Raw genomic sequence first — 17830 nt, forward strand, 5'->3', positions numbered from 1 at the left:
GCAAGTGATAGTGGTACCGGCACGGATTACTAAGTACTTTCTACTTTGTTTGTGACAGTTTATGGCTTTCGATTGTGTCCGAGTTTGAATATGAGATATTTAGGCTACACTCCAGATCAGTGGGTGGCAGTAATGTGCCCTACAGAGGAAGAAGAAGAAGAAGAAGAAGAAGAAGAAGAAGAAGAAGCAGAAGAAGAAGAAGAAATAAATCATACTAATAATCAGAAGAAGAAGAAGAAGAAGAAGAAGAAGAAGAAGAAGACGACCTTCATGATGTTTATTTGCCGTTTTGATTCCCCATTTGTCATAGTTTGCCCTTCAAGGCCACCCTACGATGTGGAATTCATCGAACCCAGATGCCAATAACACAGCAAAGTTCTCCCATTTTTCACACACATCAAATAAAGTATTTATTTCCGTTCTCATATGAGGAGCAACATGGTCATTTTAGACTGAAGGTTTGCCTGCGTCCGTCTGCATAGGAACTATTGGCCGTCTCTAGCGGTCTCTGCGTGTAGAAACAACAAACTCTGAAAAGCACCGCTCTCCTCAGCAAGATGTAAACCCAAGGGTCCAAGATCTGATTCAAGGAAGCCATACGTAAACCCAGGAGAGTGAATCCATCTTGATCACTGTCGGAGGGTCTGGGGCTTTGGTTGATCTGCATCATAAGAATGTTGACCTGTAACGTATGGGAGACATCGATGATGATTTGTAGCCTGCCAAAGCTTTATAATGTACAATATTCTTTAAAAATACCTATCTATGAAATGTGGAGATGGTTCCAGAAACAACTTATGCGATCTAAATATGTATTACTCACAAGAAAGGGGCTCCAGCACACACAGGAAACCACAGTGAGCGCCGCCAGTTGAGCCATCATCTCTACGTCCAATGTGCAGAAGAAGGAGGAAGTTGATGCGGAAGATGGACGACGTGTGCAGCGACCTGTTGTTTTCGTATTCGTATTGCGGTGCTTGATTCTGGCCTGCAGCAATGCCACACCACTCAGGATGTTGCAGAGTAGGGAAAGAGTGAGCGCCGCGAGGCCCAGACATGAGAAAGCCAAAGCCAAATAGGTGTCAGGTGTAGATTGGGGTTGATGGATGGGTAAGAAACACCATGTGCCAGGAAACTGGGTAGCGTAAGTCCCTATGGCAAAAAAAGGTAGAACTGCCAGTATGAATGCAAGAGAAGACAGAAAAAACACAACAAGTCGTACATGAGTCACTGTAATCACAGCAGCATGGAAAAATGGCTGGGTGATGGCCACGCAGCGCTCCACTGCCATCGCACCACCAAAAAGCAAAGGGCATAAGCCAAAAAACACCATACTCGCCCCAAAGACTTGACAGAAAGTGGTGGGCTTCTGGGCTTGCATCTTATACTGCTGATCCATGTGTAAATACAGAGCAAAGGCCCCTGGGATCACATGACCTCCCAGGTTAGCGGCTAGCAAAGCCATCGTCAAGAGCAGAAACGGCGCTTTCGATTGGCGGCGGAATCGGATGCGGGACCCGGCCAGGATGCAAAGAGCGGTGAGGTTGGAGATGGCACCAAATGTCATAATGAGGCAGGACATGCCTATGCCTGAAGATCTGATGGGTGGCCATGTGCTGCCGTTCAGCCAGGGACTTAGCTGCTCCGAGGAGTTGATCTTCATGTCCTGGTGGAGAGTGGATGGCATAGATCAGAAAACAGGGAAAGAAAGTCATGAGTATAGCCGGTGTCGTCATTTACAGAGAATTAGGAACAAATTAAAAAAACTGGACATAGTTTAAAGCCACCCATGTTTCAATGTCATCCTATTCTGTTATCTAAAGTGGGTCAAATGGTTACAACAGAGTCTTGATTGCAAAAGTGTGTAGTGGTACGATACATGCTTCACTGGGCAGCTCAAAGACTCATTACAACAAGTGGTCTGCCACTGCCACTTGGGATTTAGACCTCAATTAAAAAAGCTACGAATTTACAAGCAATAGTACCGAGGTGTGAATAAATATTCTGCTGAGCACAGATAGTTTTTTTTGTCTTTGTCTATCATGCACATTAGAGGACACAAAAGCAAAGTAATCGTACTGCCTTTTAAAAAAAGAAGTGCACTTGTGTCAGTTCTGCTGCTTTTATTTCTGTACACCTGTTTCTCAAAATATGTTTTGCTTTTATTTGTTTTGACATGTAAGAGCTCTCATTTGTCTTAAACCTCTAGGCTCATTTACAGTTTATTTTATTCTCTCTGGAATTGCAGCTTTCCAATGCTGCAACTCTGTGGTTGCATGTTTCACTAATGTGTTAGTATATTTCACACAGTATGTTGGTTTCTCCTGAAGTGTCAAGATGCCTCAGTTTGTGTGTCCGTGTTGAAAAGGGAGGTGGAGATGGGTTTAACTGTGGGATAGATAATAACTTACAATCACTCTCTAAAAAGCTGTGATATCTGAGTCAGTGTACAAGTACCCCCGTTGTGATACATGATGCAAAAAGCACTATACCTAATACTGCAGGTTAAATAATTATCACTTTACAGGGAGATTTTATTCTAAGCTCTTTTCTCAAGAGCATTTCTTATGCATGTGGATGGAAATCTTAAAAGAGGACTTACATAACAAAAGGTTCCAGGAGCTGACATTCCATAGGAAGATAAGTAGGAAGTCAAACCTGTAGATAAATTTGATAGCCTCATGTTCTTTTTTATCTTTTAGAAAAAGACTATTAACTCACTAACTCACAGCACAAGCAGTTCATACCTGTATTATCAGCTTCAATTAACGTTACCAATTATTTTACTATTATAATAAGAAGAATGATTTTGATTCTGATTATTTCCAAATTACTAGTTACCCACATTATGGAGAAACTGTATGTCCAGAATTATAATATCATCTGTTATTTAAATTCTCCAGACCTCTTGTTGAATTTTCTTCTGCTGAACACAGGGTTCTTAAAAAACAAGATATTTCCCAGTAATTCAGACGCCAGAAAGAACGCCCTGTTAATCTCAGGGCAGCTCTATCACTTCATCATCCGTGTCATAAATTCCTCGACGTCTGGATCTTTCTTTCTCCTCACGTCTATCATTCTTCATGAAAGTGGATTAGGTTAATGAAATAAATGTTGAATCCCAATTTTCCTAGAGATCCACCTCTTACTTCGTGCATCAGTCATATTTATTATATTTAACACATATTTTAGCTTCAGTTAGTCTAATGTGCTGCCTGAGAGGAATGTGCTTAGTATTTTGTCTATGAATAATAAATGAAACTCACCATCGGAGGATTCTGGATGAATGCTGGATTGCTTGGGATGGCTCAGCGGGAATGAAAAAGGACAAACGTGTCTCTCCTGTCTGCCGAGCTGCCTGATTTGTCACATTCACTTATCACTATTGTCCACAATCATTTACTCGTCTTCTTCCTCTGTTTCCCCCATGACCCGCTGACACTTTCTCGTTCTCCCAGGTTGTTGCCTGCTCGCTCTCTCTCTCTCTCTCTCTCTCTCTCTCTCTCTCTCTCTCTCTCTCTCTCTCTCTCTCTCTCTCGGTTTTATTATATCAACACTCTTAATGTACTTTCCACCCCTCCTTCCCTCTCTCTGTTCCCTCTATCTGACCATCTACTGTAAAGCATTTGAATCAGAGCGGATCCCATCTGTCCTTTTCATTTTGTAATACTGATTCAATAGTAGCTTAATACATGAGCAGCCAAATTCAGGGTCGGCCATCACAAGTATTTTACAATTCAATTTCATGACATGTTTGTGTTTATGTGGCTGTTGATGGAAGAGTAGGATGGTTATTTGATTTTTAAAGGGTTACTGGTAAACTTTTGGATCCCGTGTGAAAAATTAAATACCCATGCTGAACTAAAAAACTAGATTTATTTATGAAAACACCCGTGTCTAAAGATGTCATCCTGCAGGAGATTAAGCATAAACCAAAAGATGCATCAACCTCTACTCTTCCAGTTTTCAGTGATACTTTAGTTTTGTTTGCTTTTTGAAGCCGTCATGCCTGTGATCTGAGATAAACAGGAAGGAAGAGAGCGACTACCATTTCCTCTGTATGGTTGTTGTCTTACATAAACAAGACAAATGTGTTCCAGTAATAAGCAAGGGGCTATGAAAAAGAGCATTTGATATCAACAGACAGACACAAATATATAGGTATGATTTTACTTACTGTATGCAAAATTGCTAAGTTATCTGATGTTTAATTTTTTCAAACCCAGCCAAAAATTTGGTTTGATAAAACAAACGTTTAAGCAATGTTTAAATAAGAATGTTTCTTCTATATTTTCAATAAAATTATTCAAGAGATGCATCGGAATAAGTGCTTTATTTTAAGGCTTCCAGCAGAGGCATGAAAAGGTATGAACAAACAAAACCACACACACACACACACACACACACACACACACACACACACACACACACACACACACACACACACACACACACACACACACACACACACTGTAAATACACTACAAAAGATAAAATCATTAATTCGAAATGTAATGAACCAGCACTTATACATTTAATATATTCTTTAGGCGATCGTACATAAAATATAAAATTACAGTTTTTAAACTTATTTGAACTAGGTAAATTAAAATAATATTTTCAAATGTAGATACAATACATAAAAGAAGTTACAGCATGCGGAAAAGAGAATGCAGTCAAATAAAAGAACCCGGGATATATACACAAACATACATACATTTAAAATCCATCTCCGTATCTTAATTTAGTTTTTTGGTCATGCGTTACCCAGTGAGTGGATCAAAGAAAGTGCTTGTCTGTTAAAATATCCTTCAGATTGTCTCTGTCTGTTGTTTTAAGTACCTGGACGACACAACAAGCTGTATTCGATGTACCCAATAAACAGGTCTTCATATAATATCATCTATCATTTGTATTTTTGCTCCAAAATCAATATTATATTTTCAAGGAAATCCCTCAATAGTATTTACCAACAGTTTCGTAACTTAAAAATACAAAGGACCAGCACATGTTAATGAAAGATACTATATACACCATTTTGCAGTAAAGCAAACTTGCATTGGCCACTTATAAGACTGCAGATATACAGTAATTCCAGCTTTGCTCTTGAGTAACTGTTCTGTCTCATCAGATCTGAGACTCTCCCGTGTCCTGGGAGCTCTTGGACGCCTGAGGATGAAAGCGGGGAGGAGTCAGATCAGTCACAAAGCACTTTGAGTGTACTTTTATAATCATGACAAGGTTTGCGTTGGCACCATCATTTATCACACTGGAATATAGATTAACAGTCTTTTAAACAATTCAATTACAGATCAAGTGTTAATCTGTGCTGTCCAAATGCATATTCGTTTAATTTTACGTCTGCTTGTTGAGTAATGACGCCATCTCATATATAACAACCTCCTCCTCCTTAAAACTTTTGCATTTCATACGAAAACAACCAAATAACTATAGGGAAATACAGTTGGATATGACTAATTCCATAAACATGAAACATAAATATAAATTGAATACAGCTTACATGTGGTTTGCTGGAGTTGGAGTAGCTGAACTCGGAGTATTTCTTCTTCTGGGGTGCACAGCACCTTTGTAGGATGTTTCTGTATTCTTCCCTGACCTGCATTGGATCACAAGTTAGAATATGAGTTTAGAAGTGCAGAAGAGCTTGTTATTTATTGTTTGAGACGAGCGGAAACCGACCTGTTTGGTACACAGACAGTGCATGACGAAGAGCATCACCCCCTGAAGGCTGCCAAAGATGGTGAACAGGTAAGACAGGACTATGGTGCTCTCATCAAACTGGAAACATCCAAAGATCCACATGGTGCCCAACACGCACAGCTGAGCCACTGCAGTAATAGTGAATGCCCTGCAGGAGTCAGCAAAGATACATGTAAAGGAAACCCTGTGGTCAAATAATAAGAACATGCATGTTTCCTGTCAAACGCTGTATTACTTTATTTTCTGCAAATTGTCCAGGTCAGGGTTTAAACTCGAGAACTTCTGTGCCAACTTCCAGACTGTGATGAGAAAGAAGAAGATGTTGACCTGAAAGGAAACAGAGGCGAGGTTTTAAAAATAAAAGCACCGAAGACAATTTTCAAGGTTAATTGTTCAGCCCACTAATGGTTTTCTTACTTACAGCGATGATCACACAGACAGGGCCCAGGAAACTCCAAATGAACTCCAGGTTCAACCAACAACTGGAAAATCATTGAGCAAAACCGTGGGTCAACATGAACTGAAGCTTGAATTAAAAATAAAATACTCAGCATCAGTGGAGGGAACTTACTGTGTCTCAGTGCCGTAACCTTTGGGATTAGCTAAGGCAGAGATGGCGACAATCACAGCTGGGACTCCATAGCCACCTGCCATCATGTACAAGGTTTTGAAGTGGGTGTTGAAGACCAGCACCACCATCCGGAAGAGTTGGATGCCCTCCAGACACATCCAGCAAAATGCTGCCAGGAAGAAGAAATGCAGCAGCCCTGCAACCACTACACAGCCAGCCTAATGCAGGAGAGAGATGGGGATGGCAGCAGTGAGAAAGGCACAAAGGATGCTGAGGAATGGGGATAGAGAATTAAAGGTTGTTCATACAGTAAAAATTCAGCACCCACATAAATCATTCAGTGTCAGAGACGGCACTCATATTGACAGTACAGGAATTTTTGACCACGCAAGCTGTATTTGGTCTATTTTACCCTGTTCTCCGTGCGAGAGATGCCTGCGAGGAAGATGAGGATGGAGATGAAGAGGCTGATGCAGAGGTGGAGGTGGATGGTGGTTCTTGTGCTCTTGATGGAGCGGATCAGCGAGAACGTCAGGATGCACGCGAACAGGCAAATAAGCGAAAGGGGCAGACCCACCCAGGTGATGAGTTGCAACTCAAACTTATGCTGCAGGAGGAGAGAGAGAGAGAGAGGAAGAGAGGGAGAGAGAGAGAGAGAGAGAGAGAGAGAGAGAGAGAGAGAGAGAGAGAGAGAGATATCCCCTGTCAAGCATAAACTGTCAACTCGCATCCATTTATCCTCCTTCCTTCATTTCCACCCCTCATCCCTTTATATACATATATATATATATATATATATATATATATATATATATATATATATTCAAACATTTTAATCACATATTGTCCTGGCTTGGTTCTTGCCATTGAATGTGCAATATAAATAAATCTGACTTGATTTACACTGCAGATGAATAGACTGAAGTTATAAACCCTCAACTCTTTGTATGATCCTGCATGTGAAAAAGAGTTTGAACCTTCACGTCGTAGAGTGCCATGAGCACGGCAAAGCTGCTCAGGTGGGTGCAGGAACACACAGTGTATTCAGGGTTGGACTCCACCACAGTGCAGCCATGAGGAGACCACGCCCCTCCATCCAATGAGGAATTCCAGAAGACACAGTGGCTGGTTTCATGTAACTGTAAAAGACATGAAGACACCACTTGAATTAGAGTAGTATATCGTATATTCACACCCCAGCAGAAAAAAAGACCTTTTCTTTCCTCTGTACCTCTCTCAGGTGGTTGAAGGTCAGTTTGACCGGCGGATCGAGGTGGCCTGTGTTTCTGTTGCTGACGGTGACAGTCACCACCTTGGAGTTGATCTTGAAGCTGTGGTTCTCCGGGGGTTTCATCTCACCAAAGAAGCCGTCTGCAGAGTCCTCCAGGTTCCCGTAGCTCAGCAAGGAGAGTGTTGCAAAGCCTGTTGGAATCAAAGCAACACTGGACTAAGTGGGCATTCATTACATTAGCAAATCATCTGTGTGTTGATATAAGTGGGAACAAAAGTGTTCATTAGGTCTGATCATCACCAGGGTAATCGGAGGGATCTCCTGCAGCTGTCTCCATCTGCATGTCCAGCCGAGTTTCATTGGATGATGCAGTCACAGCCCCCCTGGGTAGCTCGGCCCCTTTATGTACCCGCAGCTCCACCTCTGGACCCAGATGTAAAAGACAAGCTTTTTATTAACACTTATTGCTTGTCTGTTTATTAACTTTACATCTGAAGCGGTGTAAAATAAGTGCAAAACTCTGAAAGGAATACGTTGCCTTTGAATCTTTCTGTATAAGTGATCAATAAACTGTGAATAAAAAGGAGAAAAAAAAGCAAAGAAGCAAAAAAAAAGAAGCTGCAAGTATATATCAAACCTGTGTGCTTGGAGGACATATTTGTCCCCGGGGTCTGTATGAGGGGTCCGATCAGCCCCAGGGCGGACTCCACAGTGTGCAGAAAGGTGGAGACTTTCCTGTTATCATTGAAGGCTCCACCGGACAAGAGCTCGTCAATCACAGACAGCAGCCACTGCAGAGATGTAGAAACACAAGCATGAGCAGGGAAAATACAGGAGACAGAGTCAGACTGTGTCAGACTCTCGGTCTGCATACCACCTCCAATCTACATAAACACGGTAGTGCACAGACATATGAACACCATGTGACAGAGCCTGAAGGAGCCAGAGCTTCCTTTGTCTGCACGGGTTGTGAAGATATTGAAGATTTTACCAGATAAAATTGCATTTCTATTGATGTGATGATACAAATGAAGACATACCCTTAAGAGCTCTTCTCCAGAGAGGTTGTTGCTCTCTGTGAACTCCAAGCAAGTCTTTTCCAACTGCACCACGAGGTCATGTGCACCGTTGAATTCCTTGGAGAGTGATACAGAGAGAATGAGACAAAGAGATAACAGAAAAATATAAAAACATTTTTGAATATATGCTGAGCCGTGATAACATTTCCGGGATGGACTTACCTCTATCAGATTGTTCATATCTTTGAAATGCTCACAGTTGAACGCTGAGGAAACAGGAAGTTTGATTGATCAGATGTGCTTGCTGATGACCACAGCATTCACATTATGAGGAAACCTGCACTCATGAAAATGTTCTGTTTATACATTTACTGAACAAACACTGGTGCAGAATGGATGCTGGAAAAGTTGAGCGCCGCTGTTTTCTTACCAGAGCAGCGAGACCCTTTGTCGCCATAGTTAGTGAACCCCGCGTGGCACACACAGTAATGGCCGCCGGCTCCGTGGTGGCAGGTTCCATTTCCACAGATTGTCTGATCAATCACACAAATGTCTAAAATGGGAACAGATCAGGGAGAGGGGAAATGGTTGTGCTGTGTGTTTCAGTCAGCGCTAATGGAAGAATAAATATCCTGGTCCACTCCAACACACATCCAAAATGGTACTTGTTAGTATTTTACAGATAATGGATCACATAAAAAACATGAAGCAAAGTAAGGGACAGCCATTCACTGAACCCACTCGTTCTGTAACCAAACTTTACTGAGGGATCAAATAATATTTTCTAGTTCTAAGGATGTAATTTAAAGTCAGAACTAAAATCAAATGGCTCATTTGGTTCCACTTTTTGGGGACGATTTTCTTAAAGCAACACAAAAATGTTCAGACCAGGCCCCTGTTTATTTATTCTATATAACGGTAAATGTATTCTATTTATATAATGTCTTACCAAGCATTTAAAGTACATTACAGAACACTTTTGCCTGCCTACCATGACTCAGAATAATGTAAAAACATTTTTGAACTGTTTAACTCACAGCTTTTGCGGCGTCACGTTATAGCTCTTACCTTCACATTTCTCCTGAAGATCGGTGAAGTTTGATTTGCCAGATTTCGTTCCAAAGCCAGTGTCGCAGACACAAAGATAGCTGCCGATCGTGTTGATGCAAGTCGCGTGTTGATCACAATACTTGTTCTCTTCACATTCAACAATATCTGTCGGGGAAGAAGAGGACACTCAGGAAGAGCTGCAAATACGGAGCTCTGATCAGGTTTTTCTTGCCTCGGGTAAAGAGGCACTAACATCATATCACTACAGCACATGGGGAACAATTATACACCTGTATATAAATGATCTTACCGATACATGTCACGTTGTCAACATGAATAGCCTTCTCCCCTCCTGTGCTGGAGATGTATCCATGTTTACAGATGCAGGAGTAAAATGGAATTAGGTTGTGACAGTCGGCATTAGGTCCACAGATGTCTTTGACTCCCGAACACTCATCGATATCTAAAAGTAAAACACATCACATTTGTTGCACATGATGTTTACTCAATGTGAACTGGACTCTGCCGCCGTTGATTCAGTTCAATAAAAGATGACTTACCTTTGCATGTCACGTGTGAGTCAGCGGAAAAAATCCCAGCACCTGATGATCTGAAACCTTCTTCACATTGGCAGTAGAAGCTGCCGTTGGTGTTGATACAGACAGTATTATCTCCACAGGGTCCATCTGGATAATCCTCGTCCACTTCACATTCATCAATATCTTTGTAACAGAAAAAGTCCAGTTGAAGGACAACAAGTCAAACATGCTCCTTTTATACATAATCTGTGGCAGAAATCCTTCGTCACATTATATATATTTTAAGTTTCTAAAGTCTGAGAAAAAAGATAAGCAATCTGTTACAAATGCCATAAACACCCACACATGCCACAACATGCTTGCTTTCCCACGGTGAGTTATTTGTGAAGATTAGTTTGTTTTTCATACCAAAGCATCTCTGCTTCTTGAGAAAAAATCCCCTTGGACATGATGGTGGTTCGGACAGAACCATGACTACAGAGAGGCAGAGAGCTGAAAAAAACAAGCAGGCAACACGTCAGTCGACAGTTTATCATCCTCCGAACATCACTGCAACATCTGTTACACTTGTACTCAAGCTTAATCTAAACTTTCTCCCCTTTTGAATCATTTAAAAAAAGTTTGGTGCAGCTACAGGGACACAGCGGAAAGGCTCACGCTCAGTAGGAAAGGTAAATACCTTCACCCTCTCCTCTCATTTCCTGAGATTGTTCCGACCGCCTCTGCACCATAACTCAAAATGAACAATAAATCGGTTTCTGCAGAACTCTGCTTCCTAGAAGTGAGGAAACGTGAGCTGGCACCGTGCAACCACAAAGTACTTTTACATCCTCAGCTGTGTGAGCGCAGAGTCACTCCCCCAAAGGACGAGTGTTTGGGCAAAACAGGAAGAAAGTGCAGTTACATTATTTGTCAGCATCATTGGGCTGTACGTTGAATCAAGTGTAATCCTCCGATGTCGTTGCCATGAAGATTTGGTCTATTTGTAGATATTCTGGGATTTTAGTATCAAATTATTGGCGTGATACAGTTGATATGAGGAAAGTACGGCATATTTATGGTGACTTTGGGTGAAATCCCCGGCTAATACTAACTTGAGCCGACCTAGTGACTTAAAGAGGAAATCAAACTTCTCTGGACAGCTGAAACTACCATCTGTTCACCTCAAAACAGGAACACCTAGAATAAGATACAAATGTGCTTACTTGGAATCATGACATTAAACAGTGTTTTTACATGGTTGCATGGCAACACTTGATGTTTCTTCCTCCGAGGGCAGATGTGTATGTGTGACTGTGATAACTCTCTCGATCACCATGCCGAGCGATGAGCTCATAGTGTGTAAAAATAGACGGACAGAGGAACAGTGCTTCTCTGTGCAGTGGGACCCAGATAGTGGGTTATTTGGAGACACGCTGCTTAGTTCAGCATCAACCTGCTTCCTTTTCTCCTGATTCATTTGGGGTCTTTCCCACAAAGTCCAGGACCCTTCATACTGTATGAGAGTTTGCGTGTTCTCCCCACGTCGGTGTGGGTTTTTGTGTCTCAGAGTCCTCCCACAGTCCATAGACAAGCAAATTGGTTTTAGGTTATTGGAGACTCTTGAGGTGCAAATTTATCTATACATTTTATTGGCCCTGTGATATGTTGGCGACCTGTCCAGGGTGTACCCCGTCTCTCGCCCAATGTCACCTGGGATTGGCTACAGCCTTCCTCAAGGCTTTATATACATAGATACATCCTCTATTATCTATAGCTAATGGATGGATGGATGGATTTTATCTCAATGGAAACTTGATAAACAAAATGATCAAATATGGAATTTAATAACAACTTATCTTGACCTTTATAACATGTAGTAAATGTATGTATTTATAGGTGATTGATACGTTTCTTTAATACTAAAAGTTTGGTTAAAGACAAAACTATATAGGCTTATATATAACTTTATAGGCTACTGCCTCAGCTTGGTTTCCTTTCTACGAGCACAGAATATGTTTTGAGCTTCTTTAAAAACAGATGACTGCCATTCTAACTACAGTGCACATGGACGACAGATGTGACTCACCCGGTATCATGAGGTTCCACCTGCCCGTCATGGTGAACAAATTAATCACTGTCCAGGTCAGTATAGGCGAGAAAGTTCAAACAGCCGAAACATTAACGAAGGATCTATCCAAGTCAAAGGGTCCAGATCTCTTCTCCTCTTCCCTTTTATTCTCAACTTCTCTAAAGTGACTGTGACGTAACAAAGAAAAAAAAAAAAATCTGCATCCCCGCTCAACAGTTGTGGAAAAAGTGTGTTTGTGCAGTTGCTAACAAACAAAAATCTGAATATATATATATATATAGATGAATGAATCAGTCTCTTTCCTCCGTCCTCTCTCTCTCTGCCTCTGTCTCTGTCTCCCTCCTCCTTTTGAATCTCATGTGATGTGATGGGATGTCTACATTTTCTGGGGAGGGGTTTCACTCTCGCTGAGTCACGCCCACACAGCTTGTCAGGGAGTGCAGCCTGCCGAGGTTCCTGATAACTAACTCTTTCACAACATGTTAAAGAACTGCTTTTTTCCCCCACACGCGTTATTTATGTGTCTGTCACCGTCTTTGCTAATTTTGCTTTATCTTTTTCCCTCATGTGGGACTCGGTGAGAGGAGGGCAGAGAGAAGGTCAAGAGGAGTTTTTGTCAATGGTCATTGTTTTACAGAGTCCATCTGGCCGGCACACCCTCCCATAGACAGAGTGTTGGCACCTGGTCTGTGAACTATGGCGATGACATATATATATGTTCTCTGCCTCAGACTGCATCAGACTGAGAAAAATCCAACAATGTTAACAGTTCTGAGCTTTATTTGGAAAGAAGCAAACAAAGAAAGGCTGAGTATGTATTCAGAGATTTATATTTCCCCAGTCCCTGAAGGCAGGTCTGCCGTATTCTTATTCAACAGAAGTAGAGATTGAGCAAATTCCTTGAGGTCATAGATGGATGCTAAATGAAAAAAATTACATAAAAAACCCACAAATGTCTCAATCTTTTTATCTTAAGTTCTATCAAGTGTTTGTGAAATGAGTGTCATAACAGGAAATGCGACTTCTTGTTTTATTCACACTTTGTTTTTTTCACAAGGTGCTTCATGACTTGACTTCTGCAGACGGACGTGGGCTGTTCAAGCCTGAGAATTAAAACTGTGAGTTAAGGCTGACACGGGTCACAGCAGCGACCGAATGGAACAATGGCAAATTGTTAAAGTTTCAGCAACTATTCAAACTCACAGTGACGAGGTTAATTTCAGTTCTTGAACGCCCTGTCCCAATGCTCGCAGGGTGGCTGTTGCATTATTTCACACTTGTAAACAATGAGGCTGACTTGGGTCTTTGTGCGCTTGGGAACACGAAGGTGACAACAGCTCCTCAGGGACCACAAGTTTGCATTGGTTCCACGAAGCATGCTCACAGAAGGACCCTGACATATACCGACATGAGCCTGACCTATTACAGTTATGAAGTCTGGTTTGATATATTACTCAGTCAAAGAGCTCACATTCACATATTTTTAACCTCAATAACGTCTTTCAAAAAGTGACCCCTAAGGAATTTCACCTGAAGAATTATTTCGATTTTAGTAATGTCTGTACCAAGGCATTCAGGTTCATTATACTGAGGCAAGAGACGTGGCATAAAAATATAATAATTTTTATTACAAAAATAGCATGTCTTAAAAGGCAGTACAATCCAGTCACACAGGGATGTGTGTAAAGGAGATCCTAATCAGGAGCTGAGGCTTACCAAATGGGGGGATGGGTCAATGAGGGAGGAGGGATCCCCAAAAAACTAAATACAACTTCGCCCAAGTCATACCTGAGGACCATTCTGACAAATATTTGTTTTTTGTTGGAAGAAAATCAAACCAGGGGGAGCAAGCACATAAAAGGCAGAGACCCCCACCCAGGACACCAGCACCACTACCTTTGGCTCTCAGCGACTGAAAGGGACGAGGGAACAAAGCCCAAAATACTCAGAAAAGAATATCAAAATGAAACTAAATCAGCCGTGGCAATGGGGCAGGTACTTGACACCGCTAAACTAGGTTAGATAATCAATTTATATAATTAAATGAAATAAACTGAAACTCCAATATTAACAATTACCAAGAATGGAGAATAAAACATGATGCAACTGATTCAAAAGCTTAGCCAGCTGTTCAGGCCTCCATGCTGTGAAGGCGAAGCAGCCAAGCGGTGGAAGCAAAGCATCACAAGCAGCGAGGCGCAGGCAGCTGAGCGAAAGCAGTAAAGCAGAACAACGTGAACGAGGCAAAGCATCCAAGGTAGGCAAAACAGTGAAGGGAGGCAAAACAGCAGTGCTTCTGTCATCAATTACGGGCTGAGCAGACCTGTCCCACGGTTCCTGTCACACAAAACGGGGCGAATTAATATTAACTTAAGGTCGAGTGATAGGAGGATGGTAACAAAATCGCAGAAAGGCGTACATACCGATAAGACTATGGAAGTAAATCAGTCTCATCAGATTTAGACATTTTTTAAAGCCTTTGAATTTCTAGCACTGAATTTGTTTACGTTGAAATTATGTATTTTTATTTTTTGCTGCTGAATTGCAGTATTCAAATTTTGAAATAGACCAAACTTCATGCTGGTTTGATGCCAAGACTGTTCTAGTAGCGTAGCGGACAGTATGGCGCGTCTCGTTGTTGCAAACATCACCTGACGTCACACAACCACTGACACATTTTTTTTTGCATAAGGTTTATTTGGGGCATGGGAGACGGGCATCGAACCGTTACCGGCCCCCACTGGCAATACCATAAATCAGAGCCAGACAGTTTTGATAAAGTAATGTAGCTTTCAGTCCTACAACTCGGCCTCGGTAGCTGCATGGTAGTTGTTGGGTTGTGCAGTTACTGGAGGACGCATCTTTGCCTGATGGAGTAAAAGCCAAATGACACACAGACTGGAAACAGAGTGTGTAAACCGGAACCAGAGCGGTTTGAAAAGGTGGTTATGAATAACAACATGAAGGAAATGACTCAGAAACCACTGTAAATGTGTAAATACCAATTTACCGCATAAAAAAGGGGAATTTTAAGTGTTGCACCTCAGAGAGGGACCTTTTTACTGTCGCACAAACTCTTCCTGTTTAATGTGATTATTGACCTCCTCATTTTGGTGACAGCATGAGTCCGGAGTAAAACACTGTTATGTTCTATTTTCACACAATTCATCAATAATAATAATAATAATAATAATAATAATAATAATAATAATAATATTGATCATACATTTTCTTTCTGAACACCCAGGGACACATGGACACAACATATCATAAACAAACACATAATATATTTAAATAACTACACACACATATGCAGAGACACACTAATCAATGCAACATACAGTATGTGACACAAGAATAGTTAAAGGTTAAAATCAGACTAAGACACCAGGCAGTTCATCCTGTGTGAAGGATTAAAATTCGATTAGTGAGGGATGGATAAGATGGCACGAGTGGAGGATTGATTTAGACAGATGTGTTGTGAACAGTCCATCAGGGTCCAGCTGGCAGATGTGAGGTCCAGAGTGGTGGTGCAGAGCAGCTGAAGGCCCAGGCCCCCACAGCACTGAGTTTGAATGAGGGGAAGAGCATGGGGCATGGGGGGGGCCGTGAGGATGGAGAAGGTCAAAAAGGCAGATGGAGTAAAAATCCCAGTTTACCTTCAGTCTCTGTGTTTCCCTTCTCACTTGTTGCCTATACTCGCATAATAAAACATTGAGGTAGAACTTGTTCCAACATAAATAAAACTTCTTCTTTGGAGTAAAACATAGAGAGAAAAGTTATCGTGTAGTTTCACTACCTCAAATGTTTTATCTTACTTCAATTACAAAAAATGCAAGAAGTTACTGTAAATTATGTATTGCATCACACACTATATCCATAATGCCGTGCGAATTACAGTAGCTGTAAAAGATGTTTTACGGTATTTATACTCTGTAAAAATAGAGCCAAGTTTAAAAGTGGCATGTTGCAGGTTATGGAGGGTATTATAAAAGGCAATTGAAAAGGAAATATATAGGATAAATAATTCTACTCAGTGCAACACGTGTATAAAGAATCCTTTTCAAACCGAACAGCATCTGTTGCCACCGGCCCCGACACATTAAAAGTCCGTCAGGCTGAGTGTGTAATAATGTTTTAAGGGGCAGGAAACTGTGGTCACAGAGCTCGGTGAGTCACTGAGATGAGGTGAGAGCCGTACGTACACTCCGTACTCAAATAAAGAATAACATCTGCCGGAGTTGTCTGACTGAGCTTCGGTGTCTTCACACAGATTAATCCTGGCTTCTTTTTCAAAAAGGTGACTCTCTAGTCAATACGAACGTGGCAAACGTCCAGGGCTCATCCTGTCCCGGCACAACTCCTTCCTGGGCCAAACCAAAACAGTATGCACGTATAGAGATTTGGAGATTTTGTGTTGGTTCTGCTTGTTTACTTTTAGCTTCTCTCTGAGATCTCGAACAATGGGGGGGGGGGGGGGGTCTGCAGCTTGGCCCAACAACTTCCTGTGTGGAGACAGACGAGTCTGGTCCGACCGCCGTGTCTGTCCCACAGAAACAACAGAGACTCATTTCAACATGTTGTCAGTGAATCAATCAATTATTGTGAAGCTACATCACACTATTGTTTTTCTGGAATGATCCTTCCTCATGTAAAAATCACAATTGCTGTTCTCCAATGATTTTTTTCTCCTATAACTTTAGCCCTGGTCTCTAAATCTCGAAAGATTTTTCAAAAGCTTGTGTAAATATTTTGGAAGTGACTGAGTGGCCAGCACAGGAAAGTGTTGCTCTAATTCAGCGAATGTAAAACACTCACTGTGCTGGTTGTGGCTTGTGGTTAAGCAGAATGCCCCCGTTTTAGTTTGACCTCAAAAGGTTGTTGCTGACGGAGCTGTCGAGCCCACCATGTAGATCGTGGTATGATACAGATGCATGTAGTTACATAAAGACAAAATGTAAAACTGCTCATACGTGGAATTGTACATTTTGTATCATAATGATAACGTTTTTCAAATCTTCACACTGTTTCCTACTTTTATATTTTCATTTTACACAAACACACCACAGCTAATTACTTATACTATATAAAAGTATCTTTCTTCTTTCCAATTTGCCCCTGAGTGGATTTCCCTCTGGTGGAAGCTAACCATAAAAAAATGTTTTTATAGTTGAATTTCCATTTTCCTTTTGTGCCTCCCTTTCAAAAGGGCAGAAAGAAGGTTTCTTGCACTAAAGTGTTTCCTATAATTGTGCCACAGTTCTGAAGAGCAGAGAAACAGATGATACATTTAACCCATGTTGTTAGATTTATTATAAAACATCTAAAACTGAATCATGTTAATACACTGAGTTGTTATTGGTATAGTATAGATTAAGGGATTAAACTTGACATAATGTTGTTAGCAGGGCCAGTAGACATGCAGGGAGACATCATGGGAACTTTCTCTTTTTATAATCACATGGTTTGGGAATTAGTTTAGCTAAAATTACATTTACTACCTGAAATTAATTTAGTATTCATGTGTTTGCAGATTTTCAGATTTAGTCTTTTTCATAAAGCACCATCAAGGCTATCCTCTTTTTGAAAGATGACACAAGACTTTTATTATAACCAGCCATATTTTTG

General features: G+C 41.2%; 2 protein-coding genes across 3 annotated transcripts; both read right to left on the minus strand.

The window, feature by feature from the left end:
• Positions 1-263: 263 nt before the first annotated feature.
• On the minus strand, positions 264-3529 carry ptger1c (prostaglandin E receptor 1c (subtype EP1)). Its single transcript, XM_053443249.1, has 3 exons — positions 3267-3529; positions 824-1666; positions 264-682 (listed from the first exon to the last, which is right to left on the minus strand). Exons 1-3 carry the CDS (start codon positions 3267-3269, stop codon positions 443-445), a joined length of 1086 nt encoding a protein of 361 aa, XP_053299224.1. The 5' UTR covers positions 3270-3529; the 3' UTR covers positions 264-442.
• A 785-nt stretch (positions 3530-4314) lies between these two features.
• LOC128458420 (adhesion G protein-coupled receptor E3) lies at positions 4315-12561 on the minus strand. 2 transcript variants are annotated; one of them, XM_053443245.1, is made up of 19 exons: positions 12200-12561; positions 10540-10623; positions 10153-10314; positions 9903-10055; positions 9611-9757; positions 8973-9095; positions 8765-8808; positions 8564-8659; positions 8161-8314; positions 7824-7946; positions 7524-7714; positions 7270-7431; positions 6705-6899; positions 6293-6510; positions 6143-6203; positions 5957-6048; positions 5701-5869; positions 5522-5617; positions 4315-5169 (listed from the first exon to the last, which is right to left on the minus strand). In XM_053443245.1, exons 1-19 carry the CDS (start codon positions 12228-12230, stop codon positions 5128-5130), a joined length of 2343 nt encoding a protein of 780 aa, XP_053299220.1. In that variant the 5' UTR covers positions 12231-12561; the 3' UTR covers positions 4315-5127. The 2 variants fall into 2 exon arrangements, with proteins under 2 accessions (XP_053299220.1, XP_053299219.1); XM_053443244.1 differs by having other exon boundaries at positions 7506-7714.
• Positions 12562-17830: the final 5269 nt, after the last annotated feature.

This window comes from Pleuronectes platessa, chromosome 16 (assembly GCF_947347685.1).
Source record: "Pleuronectes platessa chromosome 16, fPlePla1.1, whole genome shotgun sequence".
Taxonomy (NCBI): Eukaryota; Metazoa; Chordata; class Actinopteri; order Pleuronectiformes; family Pleuronectidae; genus Pleuronectes; species Pleuronectes platessa.

Coding starts and splice junctions, on each gene's coding strand:
- LOC128458420 (XM_053443244.1), bottom strand. CDS start 12,230: ATGACGGGCAGGTGGAACCTCATGATACCGG. Junction 10,056..10,152: donor CTCACACGTGACATGCAAAG/GTAAGTCATCTT, acceptor TTTTACTTTTAG/ATATCGATGAGTGTTCGGGA. Junction 5,618..5,700: donor ACTGTCTGTGTACCAAACAG/GTCGGTTTCCGC, acceptor GATCCAATGCAG/GTCAGGGAAGAATACAGAAA.
- ptger1c (XM_053443249.1), bottom strand. Junction 683..823: donor TGTGCTGGAGCCCCTTTCTT/GTGAGTAATACA, acceptor CATACGTTACAG/GTCAACATTCTTATGATGCA.